Raw genomic sequence first — 19,973 nt, forward strand, 5'->3', positions numbered from 1 at the left:
GAGAGGCCCGGAAGGAAAAGACCAGAAATCGGGCCTTCTCGGCGGTGGCTCCTCACCTCTGGAACAACTTACCTCCTGAGATTCGCGCGGCTCCCTCGCTGGGCATTTTTAAGAAACAATTGAAAACACTGATGTATAGGCAGGCTTTCCCAACAGATAATCCCTGACGATTTTCTTTTATATTCTTTGATTTCCATTTTTGTCTATTTGTAATGTTTTTAATAATTTTATTGTTGCTCCAATTGTAAGCCACCTAGAGTGGTCTAGTATGACCAGATAGGCGGGATAGAAATAAAATAAAATAAATAAATAAATAAATAAATAAATAAATAAATAAATATTGTACACTATGAAAGTAATATTATGATAGTAGCCACATTATATACTAAAATACGTACATGAATGGTTTGAATGTTTGAAAGATGTCTGGAATTTGGGGGGACAACTAGGAAGACACTGAGGTGTTAAAATCAAATAATTGTAAGCAAATCATGTAACACGATGTTTGACAAGCACAAATTAAATGTAGATAGAGTGAAAAACTAATAAAATGTTTTTTAAAAAAAGAATATATCACCAAATTCACTAGTTACGTTCCATCACTAGCTCCTTTGCCATATACTATTACTGTTACCAATTACTTTGGCAAAGCTTTACATAGTAAGGTCTTAGTTTATAGAAAGTGTACAAATTTTTGTACAAAAAGATTGAGAATTTTATTTGCCCTTGATTTATATTTTAGAAGCAAAAAATACTTTTAAGGCAACAAAAATGCAGAAGTTGAGTTTTAAGAGTTGATCCTGGACGAAGTCATACCAAGATGAACAGCAAGCAAGTTCTGCAATACAATTTGATTGCAACATGTGTTGCATGAACTAAAATATTTACAACTCAGAAGTGAAAAACAATACTTTGTAGGTTGCAACCCATTTACTGAGTTTGAATAAGCTTCCAGTCAGCACCTGGTGAACTATCCCATGTATTCAGTATATCACTGGCATTCAGAAACCTTCCAGTCCTCAAAATAATGGCAGTGTGGCAACCCACCCATAAGGTTCTTCATGATCTATCTGCAAATCCTAAATTAGATAAGTTGCTAATCTAAATGGCTTAGCAGAATTTCATTAAATACTTCACCCAGGATTGAATGGGGGTGCTTCAATGGATAAAAATACTTCAGTCTATGGAAGCATGAGAAATTGTCTTTTCACCATCTATGTACCTAAAATGTTGCTTCTATAGGGTTCAGAAGCCTTCTACAGTTGGATTATGAGTGGCACAAAAGGTTGAAGTCAGGGGGAAAGGATGCAATTCCATCACACTAGTAGACGTCCAAATCTACACTAGTAGACGTCTACATCTTGGATGCTTGCCTTGGTATATGCTGCACTGGTTTATAGAAATCTAACTGGCTGTTTTGGACAATGTACAAGATTTTTTATTTATTGCAATTCTTTGCTTGAAGGGTGTTTTCAGCCTAGCTTTAGCCCAAGTTATAGCCATTATTGTAAAATGCCTTCATCATACATTTTACATCCATTATACTGTACATATATATCTTCATTTTGCCTTTTAAAATAAACATTTGACTGATTATGCCAAAGGCATAGTTCAGTGGTAGAGAACAAGCTTTGCAAGCATTAGGATCCCAGTTAAAATATTGGATTCAAATGCTAGAAATAGCATCTTCAGGTCTGCTGCTAATCAAATTATCCAATACAGGCCCACATGGATTAATGATCTGATTCAGTATAAACTAGCTTCAAATGCTCAGTGTCAGTAAAATACCTCTAATATTAAATTCAACCACAAAATTTGCTGCTCACCTGTACCAAGCAGAAATGGATCTCAGTCAAGTAGTTGGATGCACAGATAATACATTTGTTTTCTTACTCATTAGTGGACAACGAGATTATTTATAAATACCATGGCCAAGTTGAATGTACTTGAACATTTAGCATATCTCTATCACAGTGAGGAAACAGCAGTGTGACAGCTGCACTAACTTAATACAGTATTCCAGACTTTAAAGTGTATGAAGCTCTCGTACCTTCTGGCGTTAATACTCCTCTTAACCACTTTTGGATTCCAGTCACCAAAATTCTCATAAAAGAAGGCTGCTTATTATGCTCTATAGAGAACGACTCCCAAAGAAGTACTACTCCCATAAAGCACTGCACAAATCCTTCTTAAGGAATATTAACAGGAAGCAAAGGCCAAAGAAGCCAGGGTGAATTAAAATTAATATTATTTTAAATTAAATCAAATTTATTTTAATGAAATGCTTTTTGGATGAAAAAATCTACCATGTTTCCCCAAAAATAAGACATGGTCTTATATTAATTTTTGCTCGTAGGTTGAGGCTCCGTTCGCAAGTCGATGCCAATTTTTGTGAACGGAGCCGTTCGTAAATCGAAAAGTTCGTATGTAGGGACGTTAAGTCGAGGGTTGACTGTAGTTGGGTAGGGTAGTAGAGAAACAAAGGTAACTAACAATAGGGGATGCAAAACTATTTACCATCAAAAGCATAAATTAAATAGAATACTGTGCCAAGCAACTGTAGTACAGATTTCAGATTAGTCCATCAACACTTTATTTCTCGTCTTAAATGCTTCGAAGTTCAACCAGAAAACAAAAGGATGCAGCTACATTCTGAAGCAAACAGGCTAGGGATACTGCTTAAAAATAGTAGTACCACCAGTATGCATTACAGAAATTCCTAATAAATGCTTATTCAACACTGTATCAATAGTTTGAAATGCAGAACCCTTGCAACTCAGAGTGCAGCTTTCTGAGCTGTATAAGCAACATCTAAACAAAGTCATATTCAAATTTAAGCCCATTATATTAAAATAGTGAAACTGAAAGTCCTTTTAAAAGTTATCCTACAAGTTATATGCAGTGATCTCAAAATAATCATGCTATCGTTCTTCCTGCCAGCTGATTTTAAGCCATTCTTGTTTAGCAATCCTTAGAGATTGGTAATGAAAAGCACTGTGTAGCCTGCACAACTGTACATCGTTTATAGCAAATCTAGCAAAGATTTATGTAGCACCTTACAGATTAACAGATTTGTCAGAACATCATGATTTATGAACTACAGCTGATTAAGTGGGCTATGGTCCATGAAAGGTCATACCATAAGTGATTTGTTAAATTTTTAAAGATTCTTCTTTAGTTTTGCTCCAAGAAAATTACATGGATACCCTTTTGGCAAAAATTTATAGCACAATCCTATGCATGCCCAATTAAAAGTAAATCCTATTGCATTCAATGTCTGAAATTTGTTGTGCAGGTATGACTGTATAATGTGAAGTTGTGCAAGCCACTGCAAAATTCATTGCAAGCAATCTTCTTTGGAAATACATTCTACAAACTGCAGATTCACATATAAAAAACCAGTATGTACATCCACATTCATCTAGCTTCACACTTTATTCTCCTACTGACCTTGGAACTGCCTTCCTCCAAAATTTCTCCCTCATCAGTTTGCATGGGACCAGAATCTGTGCAAAACTTTGCTGAACTATGAAGTTCTGTTAAGGAAAAAATAGGGTACGGAAACATATTGAAACAATTAGTCTGGAATTTGTGTTTGAGTCATATCACACATTGTAAATCCTGAAACACTTCTCTCTCAAAAGTATTTCATTCTGTATAAGATATTTCAGTTTGCAATCACCAACAGTCAGCAGCACATGTCAAAGATTTCAGCTGCAAAACTACAGAATGGTCAGAGAGAGGAAGAGACAAAAACATTTGTGTGTAGATATGCATATATACACTCAGATTTCTGGACAGCATGGAGTTGGTGGAATGGACTGTAGTGAAATTCATTCCATAACAGAATATTCAAGAGAAGAGTGACCTAAAAAAACATTCCCAGACAGAATTCCAAACTATTTCCGAATGTGTTATAACAGGGATAATTTGTTTAATCATTCATTACATCTATCCCTAAAGATGATTAATTTTCTTTCTGATATCACTATAGCCATGGAACTCTAGTTCTACAGGAGAAAAAATCACTAATTCCAGAAGGCTGGCTTAGCCTTCATACATGTTAACTTGAAGACTGCATGAACACATTCAAATAGTATGGGACTCCATTAATCAAAATAAAATGGTTAACAAAATGTTATTTCTACATTCCTACTGTCCATGCACAAGGCTTCTAGAACTTGTGGGTATGGACTACTAAGCCGAATGAAAAAAAATACAGTGGTGCCTCGCTAGACGATGATTATCCGTTCCACTGAAATCGCTGTTTAGTGAAATCATTGTCTAGCAAAAAGCATTTCCCCACTGGAATGTATTGAAACCTGTTTAATGCGTTCCAATGGGGAAAAATCATCATTGTCTAGTGAAGATCGGCCATAGGAAAGCCACTTTGTGAACCCCCTATCAGCTGTTTAAATCGCTGTCTTGTGAAGCTTAGGTCCGGAAAACACCTGTTTGCGAGCGCGGAGAGAGCTGTCAAAATCGTCATCTAGCGAAAATCGGTTTGCAAAGCAGGGACCAAACATTGTCCTGCAAAATTCCCCCATAGGAACCACTGTTTTGCGAATCGCTATAGCGATTGTAAAAAGCCAATGTCTAGCGAAAAAACTGTCATGCGGGGTAACTGTCCAGCGAGGCACCAGTATATGTCATTATATTTTTACAGCATGTGCAAAAATATTTACTGAATACATATAATTATACTATCTGTTCATCTTTTGAGGGAGGTGATTTGTGTTTGAGCTAACAAGGGTTGCTTATGAGCTGCAGAATCAGCACAGCAGAGAAAGGTTGAATAGAGCTGCATTAATATAATGCAAGGAAACAATTTGCTTTGGCATCATGGGAACCCTGGTATAGAAGTCATGTTCAGGCTCAAAGCATACATTTGAGATTTGGACTGAAACAGTATCTACAGGCAAACATGAAGAGATCTGCTAGACATTTAGGACACTTGCTACAATTAACATGCTAATTTGCACAAATCAAATATATGAATACCATAGAACAGGAGTCCGCAACCCCTGGTCCACAGCTCGGTACCAGGCCATCACAAGACTGGGCTGCAGAGACAGATCTCCCATCCTTGTGCCCACACTCCCCCCATGCACACCCACCCACATGGGTGCCACCCCTGCCCACGGGTGCCATCCACGCACCAATGGGTGCCCCAGTACACTCGTGTGAGTGCACCCCGTTCCCCTGCCCCACTGCGAATGTGGGGGGTGCCCCGCCCCCCAACTGGTCCACAGTTTGGAAAAGGTTGGGACCTCTGCTATAGAACACCCTATACACGATTTTGAAGAGACAACATAAAAGAGGGACAAACAGTTAAAATAGCTAATTTAACTTTTCAGAAAGGTACTCTATAAAACTACATTGCTGTTACTGAAGCAGGGGTGGGGAACCTAATATAGTCTTATGGCAACTGGCTATTCTTTGAAGATTGTATAGGGATGCCAGTTACACAACCAAAAGAAAGAGAAAGCCAGACAGAGAAAGAAAGAAAGAAAGAAAGAAAGAAAGAAAGAAAGAAAGAAAGAAAGAAAGAAAGAAAGAAAGAAAGAAAGAAAGAAAGAAAGAAAGAAAGAAAGAAAGAAAGAAAGAAAGAAAGAAAGAAGAGAGAGAAAGAGAGAAAGAAAGAGAGAGAGAGAGAGAGAGAAGATAAAAAAGAGAGGGAGAAAGAGAGAAAGAGAGAGAGAAAGAGAGAGAAACAGAGAGAGAGAAAGAAAGAGAGAAAGAAAGAAAGAAAGAGAGAAGATTAAAAAAGAGAGGGAGAAAGAGAGAGAAAAAGAAAGAGAGAGAGAGAGAGAGAGAGAGAGAGAGAAAGAGAAAGAGAAAGAGAAAGAGAAAGAAAGAAAGAAAGAAAGAAAGAAAGAAAGAAAGAAAGAAAGAAAGAAAGAAAGAAAGAAAGAAAGAAAGAAAGAAAGAAAGAAAGAAAGAAAGAAAGAAAGAAAGAAAGAAAGAAAGAAAGAAAGAAAGAAAACCACTGATCTTTGAAGAATGTGTAATGAGTATCTGTAAAATACTCATTACACATTACAATACAACTCAGGTCCCTTTAGATTCTTGGACTGCAGTTTCCACCATCGATAAACCTTTGTCTTGCTGACTGGGGCTGATGCAGCCCACAGTATCTGCACACACCTTGGTAGAGAAAATCTGCTGTGAAGGATGGAGAACTTGGCTCTTCAGTGCCACCTGCTACAGAGAATGTGGAACTGCCCTAAAGGAAGGGAAGCTTGCCTCTTCAATTTCACTTGTGTTGAAGGTTCCAATTTACTTACATGCACTCATCTGACTATGTTATAAATAATCCTTTTCTCCCAAATAGCAAGACAAGGGGAAGTGTGGATTACTGTAACACTGTAAACACGCTAATATAGACAAATTCCTCTGAACACATGGAGTTTGAACACTACTCACACAGTATGTTCAGAAATTTCAGAATTTCTGAACACAGTATGTTCAGAATTTTTTGTTTCACAGGACAAGACAAATAACATTTCCCAGTGCAGTTCTTCTGGACAATCTACATTTCTATATTCTCCTACTGGCAAATAATGTATTCAATACTAGGGATGTACAGAGAGATCCATTTATTTTAGGTTCTTTTGGTAAAGAGGTGCCTCATTAGTTTCTGAATCATTAGGGTACCAGTCCTTTTGATAAACCAAGAGTATCCAAATTTTTTTGATTCTTTCACATAGATTTTTCTATTTGGGGTTCTGGAACTTTTAAATGCCTGTCAAGGTAAAGAGAAGCAGGGGAAAGACAGGGGCTAATAGAATAGCAGCAGGAAGCAAGACAATGATGGGGGAAGAGAACTGGGCTGGCAGAATGGTGGCAGCAGTGAGGCAATGGCAGACGGAGGTAGAAATGGGCTGGCAGAATGGTGATGACAGTGAGGAAGAGAGAAGAATAGGACTGGCAGAACAGGCAGAATATTGGCAGAGAGGCAATGAAAGGTGGGGGAAGAAAAAGACTGGCAGGACATACAATCTTCTGTGGTCACGTGGCCAGCATGACTAGACAAAGAACGCTGTTTACCTTCTCACTGAGGTGGTACCTATTTATCTACTCACATTTTTGCATTTTGCATGCTTTTGAACTGCTAGGTTGGAGGGAACTGGGACAAGCGACAGAAGCTCACTCCGTCATGTGGATTCGATCTTACAACTGCAAGTCTTCTGACCTTGCAGTACAGAAGCTTCTGCGGTTTAACCGGCAGCGCCATCATGTCCCTTCACAAAATGCTTAATAACAATCTAAAACACAGTGCACCCCCATACCCACAGGGCCGTTTGGAGCAATTCTTTTATTACAAACCTCCTTTCCAAAATTATATTGATTGTTGCTTAGATGCTTTCCCCTTTCACTAGTACAAATTCAATAAATCTACCCCAAATAGCATAGAAAATATTTAAACTTATTTCCCCTTTTCATCTTAAATTCAGTAGTCAGTTTGTCATTTAGCACAATGTCCAATACTTCCTTATACCAATCTTCTAATTTAATATCATGTTTGTCTTTCTAGTATCTAGCTATTAATAATCTAGCACTTGTCATAAAATTAGAAATCAATTCCTTTGAGAAATAATCAAGTTCTATCTTATAAAAAATTGACAGCAAGGCAATTTTAGAGTTAAAGCAGGGGCTAAATAATGACAGGGGATGGGGGAAATGAGGCTGGCAGAAAAGCAGTGGAGTAAGGCAAAAGGAGGAGGGAAAAGGTTTTAGATATATGATCAAACTGAGATAACTTGTATCAAACTGAGATAACTTATTTTCAGAAATCTCTCTTCCAGAGATCCAACATTATGGGGTTTCAAAGGCTCTCTATCAAAACCTACGAAAAGAATCCAAAACCAAAACAGCCTCTTTCATGTTTTTTTTAAATTCAGGTTAACTCAAATTGCTCATCCTTATTCAATGCTTCTAAATGTCAATTGCAAAAATGAATGTTCATTATTTGTTCTTCATTCCATGAACAATCACATTTGAAAAAGATTATGATAAATAACAGGTTTAACTTTCCCTAGCACTTCACCCTTTTATTCTCTTTCATTATATCGGCACAGTAGTATACTTGTAATTTAACAGAAGTTACCTCAACAGCTTCTCAGGGCTAGTGAAGCCCAAAAAGATCCGTCTGGTTACATTCAGTGCAAAAGCCAAGCCACTGTGAAAGGGGAATAATAAACAACAGTTACTACTGTCGAGAACTTGCTATCATGTAATACACAGCATATGATATAAACAGACATATGGAGTCAAAAATTCTATTTTGAAGCTAGACAAGCCTAAGGAATAAGGCAGCACAAATAATATGTCTTGTCCTTTGATGCAGTTGAGTTTTTTAAAATACTAGGCTAAGATTACAGGAAACTTTCCCATAAACAGTAACATGAGTGCTTTAGAATTGAAGAAAAGAAAAAACCCACAGAAACACAGCATGATAACATTGGCTTATAGATTTCTATGTTAACTGGGTAATACACATTGTGGTTGCTAAGATCAGACACTCTTCATACAGGATTCCTAAATCACATCCAGTAGTACCTATATTAGCAAGAGAGGCCAAAAATGGGAAGCAAAACACAATGGTAGCAACCACTGATTTGTAATTTAACAGCCTGACATTAATGAAAAACACCACTGTCATTTAATATGCTCTTTGAAAAAAGCTATGCTGCCATGTATTACATTCCCAGAGAAGGTCTGTTACAGAAATTGGACTAAACAGATAAAGCATGAAGTCCAACCAAAAGTTACTGGATCACTCAAGTCAGTCTTGGAGCTTCTGATCACATAGGACTTTGTAATTATGAAAAGTGCAATTAAAGAATAAGAATCAATATGCTTTAGTAACTATTGCATACAATATTGTTCAGAGATCTTTGAATCTCCACTCTAATGAGCCCCAGATCAATTTTCAATCAGTTAAAACCTCTGTACAGTGAATACTATATTAAAAATAATAGATGAGTATTGCTACCATAATACTTTGGGGAAAGAAACTGATTTCTAGTTTTAAAGATATCCTAAAATGGATCTGGGATACCCAGTGTGGTGTAGTGAACAGAGTAACTGACTAAGAGTGTGCCTACATTGGAGAGCTGAAACAATTATTAAGCTTTGCTATGATTTCATTCAGAATTTTTATTATGTCTGAAAGCACAATTGGTGCCCGCACAGGGGCTGCAGATTCATTCAGAAGTTCACCATTCACACTAGCCGCGATGCAAGTTACATTCCAACTCACAGCCCCCTCCCACTTCCTTCCTGGTCCCACTTCTACAGTACTGATTCTTGAATGCAGCCCAGAGGAGTTCCGCACCCCAAAGCAAGAGGTGCAGCCAAGAGGCAATGAAAATCTTGCTTTCACAGGGACATCCACACAGCGCAGCAACACTCTGCCCGAGGGCTGGGGTGAAGCAGCTGAAAGCCCACCTGAACTATCTCAGAAATTCCCCAGATGGAGAAGGATTCTTATATGTGCAACCAAGAAAGAGCCACAGGATTGTTGAATGTGCTGGCTGGATGCCAGAATGTTGGAGGGATAAGAGTTGCAAGTGTACCCTGATATGGGGGTCAAAAGGACCCAGAGAGGGAGTATATGCCAGTGCAAATAGATCAGGAATTGTTTGCAGACAAGCCAGGCAGAACTTCCATGGCTCTCAGCCAAGCATCCTCTGTGGCAGGGGTCTCCAAACTTTTCACATCGTATATTTTTGAGGGCCAAAGGAATGTGCACACACCCACTTCTGCTCTCCCATCCGCCTGCATGTACACACGCATGCACTCCCACCCACCCACCTACATGCACTACCACCCTCCCTCCCACATGCATGGGCCAGATAAAAAGGCCAGGTGGACCATGTGGTCCACGGGCCGTACTTTGGAAAATCCTGCTCTATGGCAAAAGTTCCCAACCTTGGATCCCCAGACGTTCTTGGACTACAACTCCCAGAAACCTTCACCATCAGCTGTGCCAGCCAGGAATTCTGGGAGCTGTAGTCTAAGAATACCTGGGGACCCAAGGTTGAGTACCACTGCTGTATGGGATCCTCCCCACTCAAACTTCACACTATTAAATTTCTGAAAAACATTTCTACTGAAAAAGAAAAATAACGGAAAAGGTACTTCATAGTCTCAGATATAAACTAGTTTAAACTACTGTACCTCAAAACTAAATGTCACCAGAGATCAGTAATTCCTGCATGCATTACTTGAAAGTAAGAGAAGGTAGTAACTGATGAATGGTGGGAAGAAGGTAATCCTGAATGGAATCAGAGTTGTGAATCATGATGTAATTTGCAAAATTAACTGTTGATATTTGATACTCTGCATTCTGAGACCATAGATTTTTCCACATTATTTTTCAATTAGAAAGTTTTTCAAAACATCACATAAGAAGCTTCATAGCAAACCTTATTCACAGTGCTTTGCTTTTGCATGCATCCCTCCATCCTGCAAATCACACCCAACCAGGTGGGAAGCTGTTTTTTTTTTTTTAAAAATGAAGTGGCTTGGGGGAGGAGAGAGTAAATGCTGGGGCTACAGACACATCCCTGTCTTTAAAACAACATCTGCAAGGGAAAAAGCCAGATCAAATCCTCCTGTCATGAAAAAGATGTAGTCCTCTAGAGCAGGGGTCCCAATCCCCTGGCCTTGGCAGGACCAGGACGCTGAGACAGATCTCCTGCCCCCCCATGCACGTGTGTGCATCCTGCCTACTCGTGTGCCCCACCCACCTGTGAGTGTGGAGGGTGCCCCTGCGCACAGACCCCATCCCCCAACAATTTAACAGTTTGGAAAAGGTTGGGGACCATTGTTCTGGAGAAGTGGTTCTCAACCCTGGATACCTAGATGTTACTGGACTACAACTCCCAAAAATCCTGGCCAGCAGAGCTAGTAGTGACAGCTTCTCTGAGTTTTAGTCCAAGATCATCTGGAGACCCAAGAATGGGAACCACTGCTATAGAAGCAAAGGGGGGAAAAGCTAGTTTTGCAACAAATAGGCTGGACCAATTCGAATCAGCCTTCTATGTCATGCAGGTGTTGTTGTTTTTTTAATGAATTCCTCAGTTTTATAAGCAGAACAAATCTCTGATCAAGTAGTTCCCTTTTAGGACTCAGGAGAACAGAGTCTGAATCCCCCTCAGCCACAGTAGCTCACTGAGGATGTGGAACTGCTAAAACTACATGTTAAATATTTCACTTACCATGAACGTCCTATTAGAGTTGCTATAAGTTAGTTGTAATTTGATGGCACAAAATAAACTGGGTTTCTATTCATATGTTTTCCCCTATATACCACACTCAAACCTTAGGCAGCAGTATTGCATACTAACAGGGAAGATCTGATTTAAATCATGATCAGATTTTTTGATAATTAGAATTTTCTTTAAAAATTAAATTTTTAAAATTTAAATCAAAATCACTGGTTTTTTAACCACCCTGCACATCAGCAATAGAATAATTGTCACATTCTTTCATGAATCTCATGAGGAGTCTTAAAAACATAAGATCTGAAAACAAAATCATGTACTGTAGATGGATATATTGCTAGCCATGATGCTTTCAGAAAAAACATCAGCGGAAGGAAAGCAAGAGAACTGTCAGAAGAGCTTGGATAAAAATCTCTGATCATTTTTTTTAAAAAAATCAATATAATTCATGATTTTTAAATTTTAATTTGTGATTTGAATCAAATCCACCCTGGCACTTTATAACAATAATGGAGAAGCAGTGTTAAACTGGGTGGGAAACTTCCAACAAACCTTTATTTGCAACAGCAAATGCCCTCATCTTTCAGTAGCAAAAGATGGTGATGTGGCTATAACTTAAACTTGTCATTTGCTAGTGAGCTTATAGCCAACAGTGTGTGAAGTCCATCTCTACTACAATTCCGAATATGCAGCACTACCCACAATGTGCCAACTTACAGCAGCAGTCTGACCATCAACAGTATTACTTTGCAGGACAATTAATTTTTAAAAAGCCAACTGGCAAAAGCCCAGCACAACTTAAAATATACTGAACATTTGTCTAGCCCCAGAAACCTATGAAGTTTGTTAAGGCAGTAAAATGATCATCCCAATTGTTCTTAATCTGAGCATGCAGAACCAACTACCTCCAAGGCCTAACACTGGAAACAGCTGGGAAAATGAATAATTATTTCTCACAATCTGAATTGAAACCTTTCAGCAAATAAACCATTTTTGCTGGGCAGCAATCAATTTCTTTGGTCTCAGAAACCAAAAGACACAATTGGTTAAAACTAAAACTAGAAGTCAAGAAACTGTGAAAGCCCTAGAGATAATTAAAGCAGCTTAGCAGCAACCCAATTAAAGACCATAGGCATGTAAACATTTCAGCACCTCAAACAGCCTATAAACTCCTCATTAATGGCAGATCTGAAACTTGAAAGGAACAAGCAAATGGAGAAGAATAATTTTATAAGACCATTCAGCTTAAGCAAATTGAAAAAAGAAGTTTATATCTACTAAAAGCGCAAAGCAGCAGGCCTGGTTGATATCCACGTAAAACAGATAAAACACTTTAGTACAGTACCAAATAATAGTAATAAACATGTGCCATCAAGTCAATACTGACTTACAGTGATCCTTTTTAGGGTTTTCCAGGTAGAGTATTCAGAAAAGGTTTACCATTCTCTTCCTCTGGGCACCCTGGGACTGTGCAGCTTGCCCAAGGCCACATAGGCTGGCTCTACTCATAGGATGCACAGTGTGGAACTGAACTCCCAAACTCTAGCTCTTCAACCAGATACCTAAACCACTGAGCTATCAAGCAAGCAGTAACAAAAAAGTGGCTCCTTAATTTCTTTAAATAATTTTCTTGACTCTCTCAGGATCTTGAAAATTTATAGTGAATAATAAAAGATTACTTCCACTTCACAGATTGCTGCCTTGTTGTGGTGAAGGGGCTTGAGTAATTCAGAGAAGCAATGGGCTATGCCATGCAGGGCCACCCAAGATGGATAGGTCATAGTGGAGAGTTCTGACGAAACGTGATCCACTTGAAGAAGGAACTGGCAAGCCACTCCAGTATCTTTGTCAAGAAAACCCCATGAACAGAAACAAGAGGTTAAAAGGTACGACGCTGGAAGATGAGCCCCTCAGGTCGGAAGGCATCCAACATGCTATTGAGGAAGAGCAGAGCATAGGTACAAGTAGCTGAAGAGCTAAAGAAGTGGTTGTGCCAAAGCCGAAAGGACACTCAGCTGTGGACACGCCTGGAGGTGAAAGAAAAGTCCAATGCTGCAAAGAAGAATACTGCATAGGAACCTGGAATGTAAGATCTATGAACCTTGGTAAGCTGGATGTGGTCAAGCAGGAGATGGCAAGAATAAACATTGACATCCTGGGCGTCAGTGAACTAAAATGGACAGGAATGGGCGAATTCAATTCAGACAATTACCCTAGAGATGAGGATATTTATATTTGTATATGAATATGAATACCCCTGCACAGCTCGGCTTAACGAGGTCCACTCACGCGGGGGGAGGGAGGACAAGTCTTCCTGCATGGCCACCAAGTGGGAAGAGAGCTGCACTCCAGGAGTAATTGGGAGGATGATAAGTCCAGTTGTGTAGGGGTATTCGTATACAAATATAAATACAGTGGTGCCCCGCATAGCGAGGTTAATCCGTTCTGGATTAACCCTCGCTATGCGAAATCGTCACTAAACGGGTAGGGGAAATGTACGAAGTTTAATGCGTTCCAATACCTTTGTTACTTACCTGTTCAGCGAGGATTCCAATTGCCGGCAGCCATTTTCGCGCCTTCGCTAAGCGAGGGCAGGGCGCGAAAACGGCTGCCGGCAGCCATTTCCGGGCTTCCGGCGGCCATTTTGGAACCGCCGATCAGCTGTTCGGCAGCTCCAAAATGGCCGCCGCAATACCCAATCTTCGCAATGCGGGTTTTCCCCATTGTGACGATCGGGGATGTTTCCGTATAGCGATCCCGAAAAAGGGATCGCTATACAGAAACATCGCTATACGGTGCACTCGTTAAGCGAGGCACCACTGTATCCTCATCTCTAATTTACACCAACAATCAACCTTCAAAGCACCAAAAATGTTATTTATTCTGATAATCTCACACCTGTTGCTCTGAGGGTTTATAGATGGTAGAACATTTCCTAACAGATGCATTAAAAGAACTTGGTGCATATTATGATTAAAAAATCAACTTAGTGTATATCCAATCCTGTCTTTCATCTGAGAGATAAGCAGTTATCTCAGAAACTTCAGGTTATCTGGAAGTACAGCCAACTAAATCACTGTAATGCACCCGTACACCTACTGTAGGTGTCACTTTGAAATGCAACTGACCTAAAAGGAAGATTGCCAAAGCACATACAAAGGGTCTTCATAAGGAATAATATTCTTCAAAAGCTACTGAGAACCATCTGGTGCAAACAACCATAAACACTAAGAATTATAAACTTAACCCTATAGTACTCTATAGGTTAACAGAACAATCCCTGCAAAATAGATAGCCATATCACCAGCCAATTAAATGGCACACTCATAAAAAAGGCTAACATACAGTGGTGCCTCGACTTACGAACTTAATTGGTTACAGAACTCTGGTTGTAACTCGAAATGGTCATAAGTCAAAGCACCATTTCTCATAGAAAGGCACTGAAATGTGATTGATCCTTTCTGGCTGAAGAACAAAATCATCATGCATGCACACGCACAAAACCACTGCAAGACCCATCAGAAATGTGATTAAGCCGTTCCAGCCTGAAGGGAAAAAAAGAAAGAAAAGCAAAGAAACGGTACTAGACCCTTCGGAAATGCAAAAAAAGCAAAGCAGAAAGCAAATAAACCGTGCAAGACCCATCAGAAATGCAAAAAAAGCAAAGCAGAAATTAAACCCTGCAAAACCCATCAGAAATGAAAAAAAAGCAAAGCAGAAAGCAAGCAAACTGCAAGACCCTTCGGAAGTGCAAAAAAAGCAAAGCCAAAAGCAAACAAACCCCGCAAGACCCATCGGAAACGGGAGGAAAAACCCCAAAAAGCAAACAAACCCCCCAAGACCCATCACAGCACAGAAACATAATCCCACCACCCAGACCAAAACCCACCCAGAAAAGTTTTTAAAATCAGAAAGTAGCACCTTACCTTACAAGGCAGTTTGAAGTCTCTTCCGATCGCACTCACTCTAACCGTTGGGGTGAAAGAATTACAAAGAAGCAGCCTCTTTGCCGCCAATGGTTAGCCATTTGAATTCCCTGCCTTTTTCTGTTCATAACTGGAAGCTCCAGCCACAAGTTGAAGCAAAATTTTGCAGCCAGAGCTAGTAGTAACTCGAAATGGTCATATCTCAGGACATTTGTAAGTTGAGGCACCACTATATTTAAAAGTACAGGATAAAACCATTCTTTAAGAAATCTACTTGCTAATAAACCCGTGTTTCTCAGCCACAAAATTCTGCCCATACATGAAATGGAGAAAAAAGACTTCTCATGGACCAACCCGGCCTGACTTATGGAAACAGAGAGTTCCAAAGCTAGTGGAGGAAACTACCAAGAACACCTCTACATGTCCTCACAATCAGCAGCTCAGTGGGCACATTTGGCAGAACACAATGTTTTACAATGACAGAAAGTCAATGATACTCCCTTGAATATTTGAAATCTTAAATAGATCTTCAACTGTATATGAAACACAAAAGTACACCACAGTTTACTTGAGATAGTAAAATCCAGAAGGCAGTCATGTTGTGCAAAAGGTGGAGCCTTCAGTCTTATTTAAAGTGTATTCCAATGAAGTCCTGAAATAAGAAATATACCAGGAGAGCAACTACAGTATTTTAAAAATGGTCCTAACAATGATTTGTGGAAAGTGCTCTTAATGATAGCAGTCAACTATGAATTTCCATCAACATTCCTGTAGACCCTAAACATTTTTTTTAAAAAATATTATGTTCCTGATGTGTCAGAATTCATTTACAAGGGGACAAACATGCTATTCCTAGGTAAAGCCTATATTTATAAAGCTATGGTCCTATTTTGCAGCATTAAGGAAATATAGTGTAGAAAAGCAAAATGCTGATAATATACCAGGGTAAGAATGTAATATTGGTCACCACTTAGGAAAAGAAAATACACTGCATGTTCTGTTTTCACAGACTAAAAGTTCTATTTTTAAATTAAGAGTAACATGAGAAAAGCATTTAGAAAGTTAAACTTGACTGGCAGGCACAAATTTTGCAAGAAAGGAGTTCACAGCAATACTTTCATTATGCTTAAACAACTGATCCCAGAGGCTCTTATGGACTCTCACAATTCAAAACAGAAAAATAAGATGTTACTGTTCCAAAACACCCAGAGGATAACATGTTGCAGCAAAAATGACAGTCTTGTGGCACATTAAAGACTAACAAATTTAATTTGGTGTAAGATTTAGTGGGCTGTAGCCCACTGAAAAACAAACAGACTCTGCCACCCTGGATAAACTCATGAAGTCAGCTGACATCCATGAAAGCTTTTACCAAGGTGCCAAAAAACACCCCAGCGTTAAATTCCTTACTGGAGTTCCTTATTACGTCTGAGGATCCCACAAAGAGCTTAACAGTGAGGCACTCAAGTGATAAAAAATTAGAGTCAAAAGTGTTACACTAAGATAGACACTTCCTTTTAACACTACCTTAACTGTATTAGAGTAACTAACAAAGCTACAATATAATCATCCAACAAAGCTCAAGACAAATAACTAGCATTACTTTTAAATAATTATCAAAGACTAAAACTAGCTTACTGTTCTCAGATTCCAATCCAAATAACATGTTCTTAAAAGGCAACTTCATAGGTACACATATGGCCTGATTTAACCACAAAATGATAACACTGCTCCACCCTTGCTTTTATTCTAGTGACAGTAAAGAGATGCCTATATTAATTTATAGAATCATGTCATAGCTGGAGGGTGATAAGAACAAGCCATTCAGAATTTGCCAGTGAATATGCAATAACTGTTTCTCAATTATTGCCCGTTCAGGGCTCTAGGGAGTGCAGTGCAAGGAACAGAATGTTAGACTAGGAATCAGAAAACCTTGGTTCAAACCCCTACTTCACTATGAAAACTGGGAGGAAGGTGAGCAATACTAAAAGTAGTTCTTAAACATACCATATATCTTGAAAACCCTATTAGGGCTACCATGTCAAAGGCAATTTGACACATAAAACTCAACCACACTCAAGGCTCTGAATGAACAAAATGCGGGCAAATCCTATGCACCAGACATGAAGGGGCACTCAAACTTGTTATCTATTATCTAGTTAGTAGACTGCTGGCAGGCATAACTTGTTCCCCTCAAAAAAAAAAAAAAACATAATACAGTACCTGAAGCACTGTCCTAGACTTTACAGTACTACTCAGTTATCTCAATCCAATTACAAATGCAGTATTCCAGCTTTGCCATACTACATCTAAATAATCCCTTGCTTCTCTCAATCAAAAATATTATCTTCAACATTGATGGGGATCTCCCCCATAATGTCTTAGCAATGTGAAATATTATTATGCCATGTGTGAAACAAATAACTTGCACTGGAAACGACAGGTTCACTGATGGGGGGGTGAGCTGAAGAAAACATAAAGAGGCAAGCAGCCAGTTATATTTATTTATATCCTTTAGGATCATTTTTCATGCTGCATCAAAAGTGCTAAGGAGTGCTAGAACCAGCGCTACTATAAATAAGACTTTACACCAACTCTCAGGGTCCTTGGCGGCTGTTCCTGGTCTTGACTGACTGCACCACAGAATCCAAGTCTCGAAGTGGACTGGGGGAGACAAAAGGGGAGCACAGAGAAGAAGCCACCCCCACACACACACACACACACCCAGGCAGGCATGGTCAGGATGCTTCTGTAGGCACTCTGTCCCACCTGCCACTCTTTTCAGGACTGCCACCCCGTCTGAGTTGAGAACTCTATAGAGGCCATGCCAGGAAAATATGTAATGGAGAGGAAAAGAAAACTGCTGGGCATTCCCTGTAGTTTCCGCGCGCGCCCCCCCCCGCTCGCCCCGGCTCTTCGGGTCACCGTCCCAGAAGGGTCGCTCATCTCACAACAAGTCCCACCCACCCACCGCGAATGCCCTCAGGAGAAAGCGCCATTGCGCAGGCGCACCAAGTAATGGAGCCCCCCCTCTCATCTCCCCACCCCCACTCCCTCCCAGAGCCTATTGCAGCGCCGAAACAGCCCCGTCTCAACGACCAAGGGCAGTTTTTGCAGACAGAACCGCGGATATAAAACGAACGGGCCTCCTCGTGACTCTTATTATGAACACAAAATAACAGTATCCCAGTCGGTAAGCCGGGAGGGAGCCGGAGCAGTCTTTGGCTTTCTCAGAGGCGAGCCTGTGGTACTCCTGCTCGCCAGCAGAACGGGAAAAGGGGCCGCGAAATACACCCCCCCGGCCAAAAAAACCGGGCTCCAGCAAAGCCGACCCCTGAAAAGAAGACAAAGCGGATGCCCGAGGCCTGGCCCGACACTCACCTACAAGAAGCCACGGACGTCGCCTTTTTCGCTCGCAACGGTGCACAGGCGGAGCCCACCTCCTCCTTCTTTCCAGCGCTGCTGAGGGGACTGCTTTTCCCGCCTCGCTCGCCAGACGGCGAAAGTTAGCCACCAGACGCCTAGATCAAAACAAATGGTGGGGGAGGGGGGGATCCACCACCAAAAAATAAACTTTCCTCGTCGCCGCCACCGTCGCCGTCTCACTCCCTGGAGGAGCACGAACCCAAACACATCAAGGCCCGCCCTTCGCTCCGCTGATTGGAGCATCTTACAATAACGTGAATGTCCATTGGTTCCGCTGCCTGACTATCTGAAGGGTGGTCTGCCCTTTTCCTTCCTTTCCTCGTTTGCCATTGGGCAACTCCTCAAACATTTCGCGACGCATGAGTTGCCATAGCTGCCTATCAAGTCAAGCTCCGCCTTATAAATTTATGATCGTAGTTGGGGGCCTCCTATAAACCCTCCGACGGCGTATTGGTGGAGCCGCTCGAATACGCAGCTTTCACTCGGAGTCGTTTGTGTGCGTGCCCTAAAACCCTAGCTTTTCTCTAATTGGCTAGAACGCCACCCCGTCGGGACAAACCTCGCGTGGGTCCCACCCAAAGCGCTCGTTAGGCCAACTCGATTGGTTGGGCGTTTCGTCATTGCTACTAACTAAGTCCGCCCATCGAATTAAACCCACCACAGACTCAGGAGAACCATTAAAGCGAAGGGAGAACCAGGAGAAGCCAGTTTGGTTCTCCAAGATCACACAAGTGCCAAGCGTGGTGGGCAATACCTTTCATTGGGCCACTAAAAAAAAAAAAAAATCCAATATCAACCTTTCGTGAGTGAAATCCGCTTCCTCAAGCTAGCCACGCCTCCTTCATGGATTGTGCAGGGGGAAAAAAGGGACGGGAGTTTTTCAAAGCGCATTGCGTATAGAGGCAGTACGCTTTGTTAACCCTGGACATTTTAAACATAATTAATCCGGGTCTTCCTCCCTTCCCCTCCCCTTCGGCTTGAGCCATAAAAGTCAAGCTCGTTTGCGTTTCTACGCTTCTCGTCACGGACCATTTGATATCATTGAGGGACGCCGGATTTTAATTGCAGAACCCGCAGCTTTCACTGTACTGGATCACATGACTCGGGGGGGGCTTAAGGCAAGTAACGTCATCGGTCGCCTAGGTTTTCGGCTTGGCCGAGACTGTTATTGCTTTCATTACAGAGCAACATAGGATTAGATAACAGGCTTGACCACCCCCTCCCGCCTTTAAATGCTTGGAGGAAGCCTCCGCTTCCGCCTCCACCGCCTCCCTTCGTCCTGTGCCCGTTGGTTCGAGCCGCGCAGTCGCAGCGTTGAGTTCCCTGCGCTGTGAGGGGACCGCGCGAGGTGTTTGTGGCCGCACGTGGCCTTCGGCGGGCGCCACGT

The 19,973-nt window shown here is 40.8% G+C and overlaps 1 protein-coding gene across 6 annotated transcripts in view; it reads right to left on the minus strand.

Moving 5' to 3' along the window:
* Positions 1 to 19,088, minus strand: part of TNRC6B (trinucleotide repeat containing adaptor 6B) — a 158,616-nt gene extending 139,528 nt beyond the window's left edge. For 4 of the 6 annotated variants that reach the window (XM_078376142.1, XM_073000137.2, XM_073000135.2 and 1 more), the window contains exons 1-3: positions 18,542 to 19,088; positions 8,111 to 8,182; positions 3,451 to 3,536 (exon numbers count right to left, since the gene is read on the minus strand). In XM_078376142.1, coding sequence (XP_078232268.1) covers positions 3,451 to 3,495 — 45 coding nt within the window. In that variant the 5' untranslated portion in view covers positions 3,496 to 3,536; positions 8,111 to 8,182; positions 18,542 to 19,088. The remainder of the gene's footprint in view (positions 1 to 3,450; positions 3,537 to 8,110; positions 8,183 to 18,541) is intronic. The other 2 variants (XM_073000133.2, XM_073000136.2) reach the window with 2 other exon arrangements.
* Between the last annotated feature and the right edge of the window lie 885 nt (positions 19,089 to 19,973).

This window comes from Pogona vitticeps, chromosome 5 (genome assembly GCF_051106095.1).
Source record: "Pogona vitticeps strain Pit_001003342236 chromosome 5, PviZW2.1, whole genome shotgun sequence".
Classification (NCBI taxonomy): Eukaryota; Metazoa; Chordata; class Lepidosauria; order Squamata; family Agamidae; genus Pogona; species Pogona vitticeps.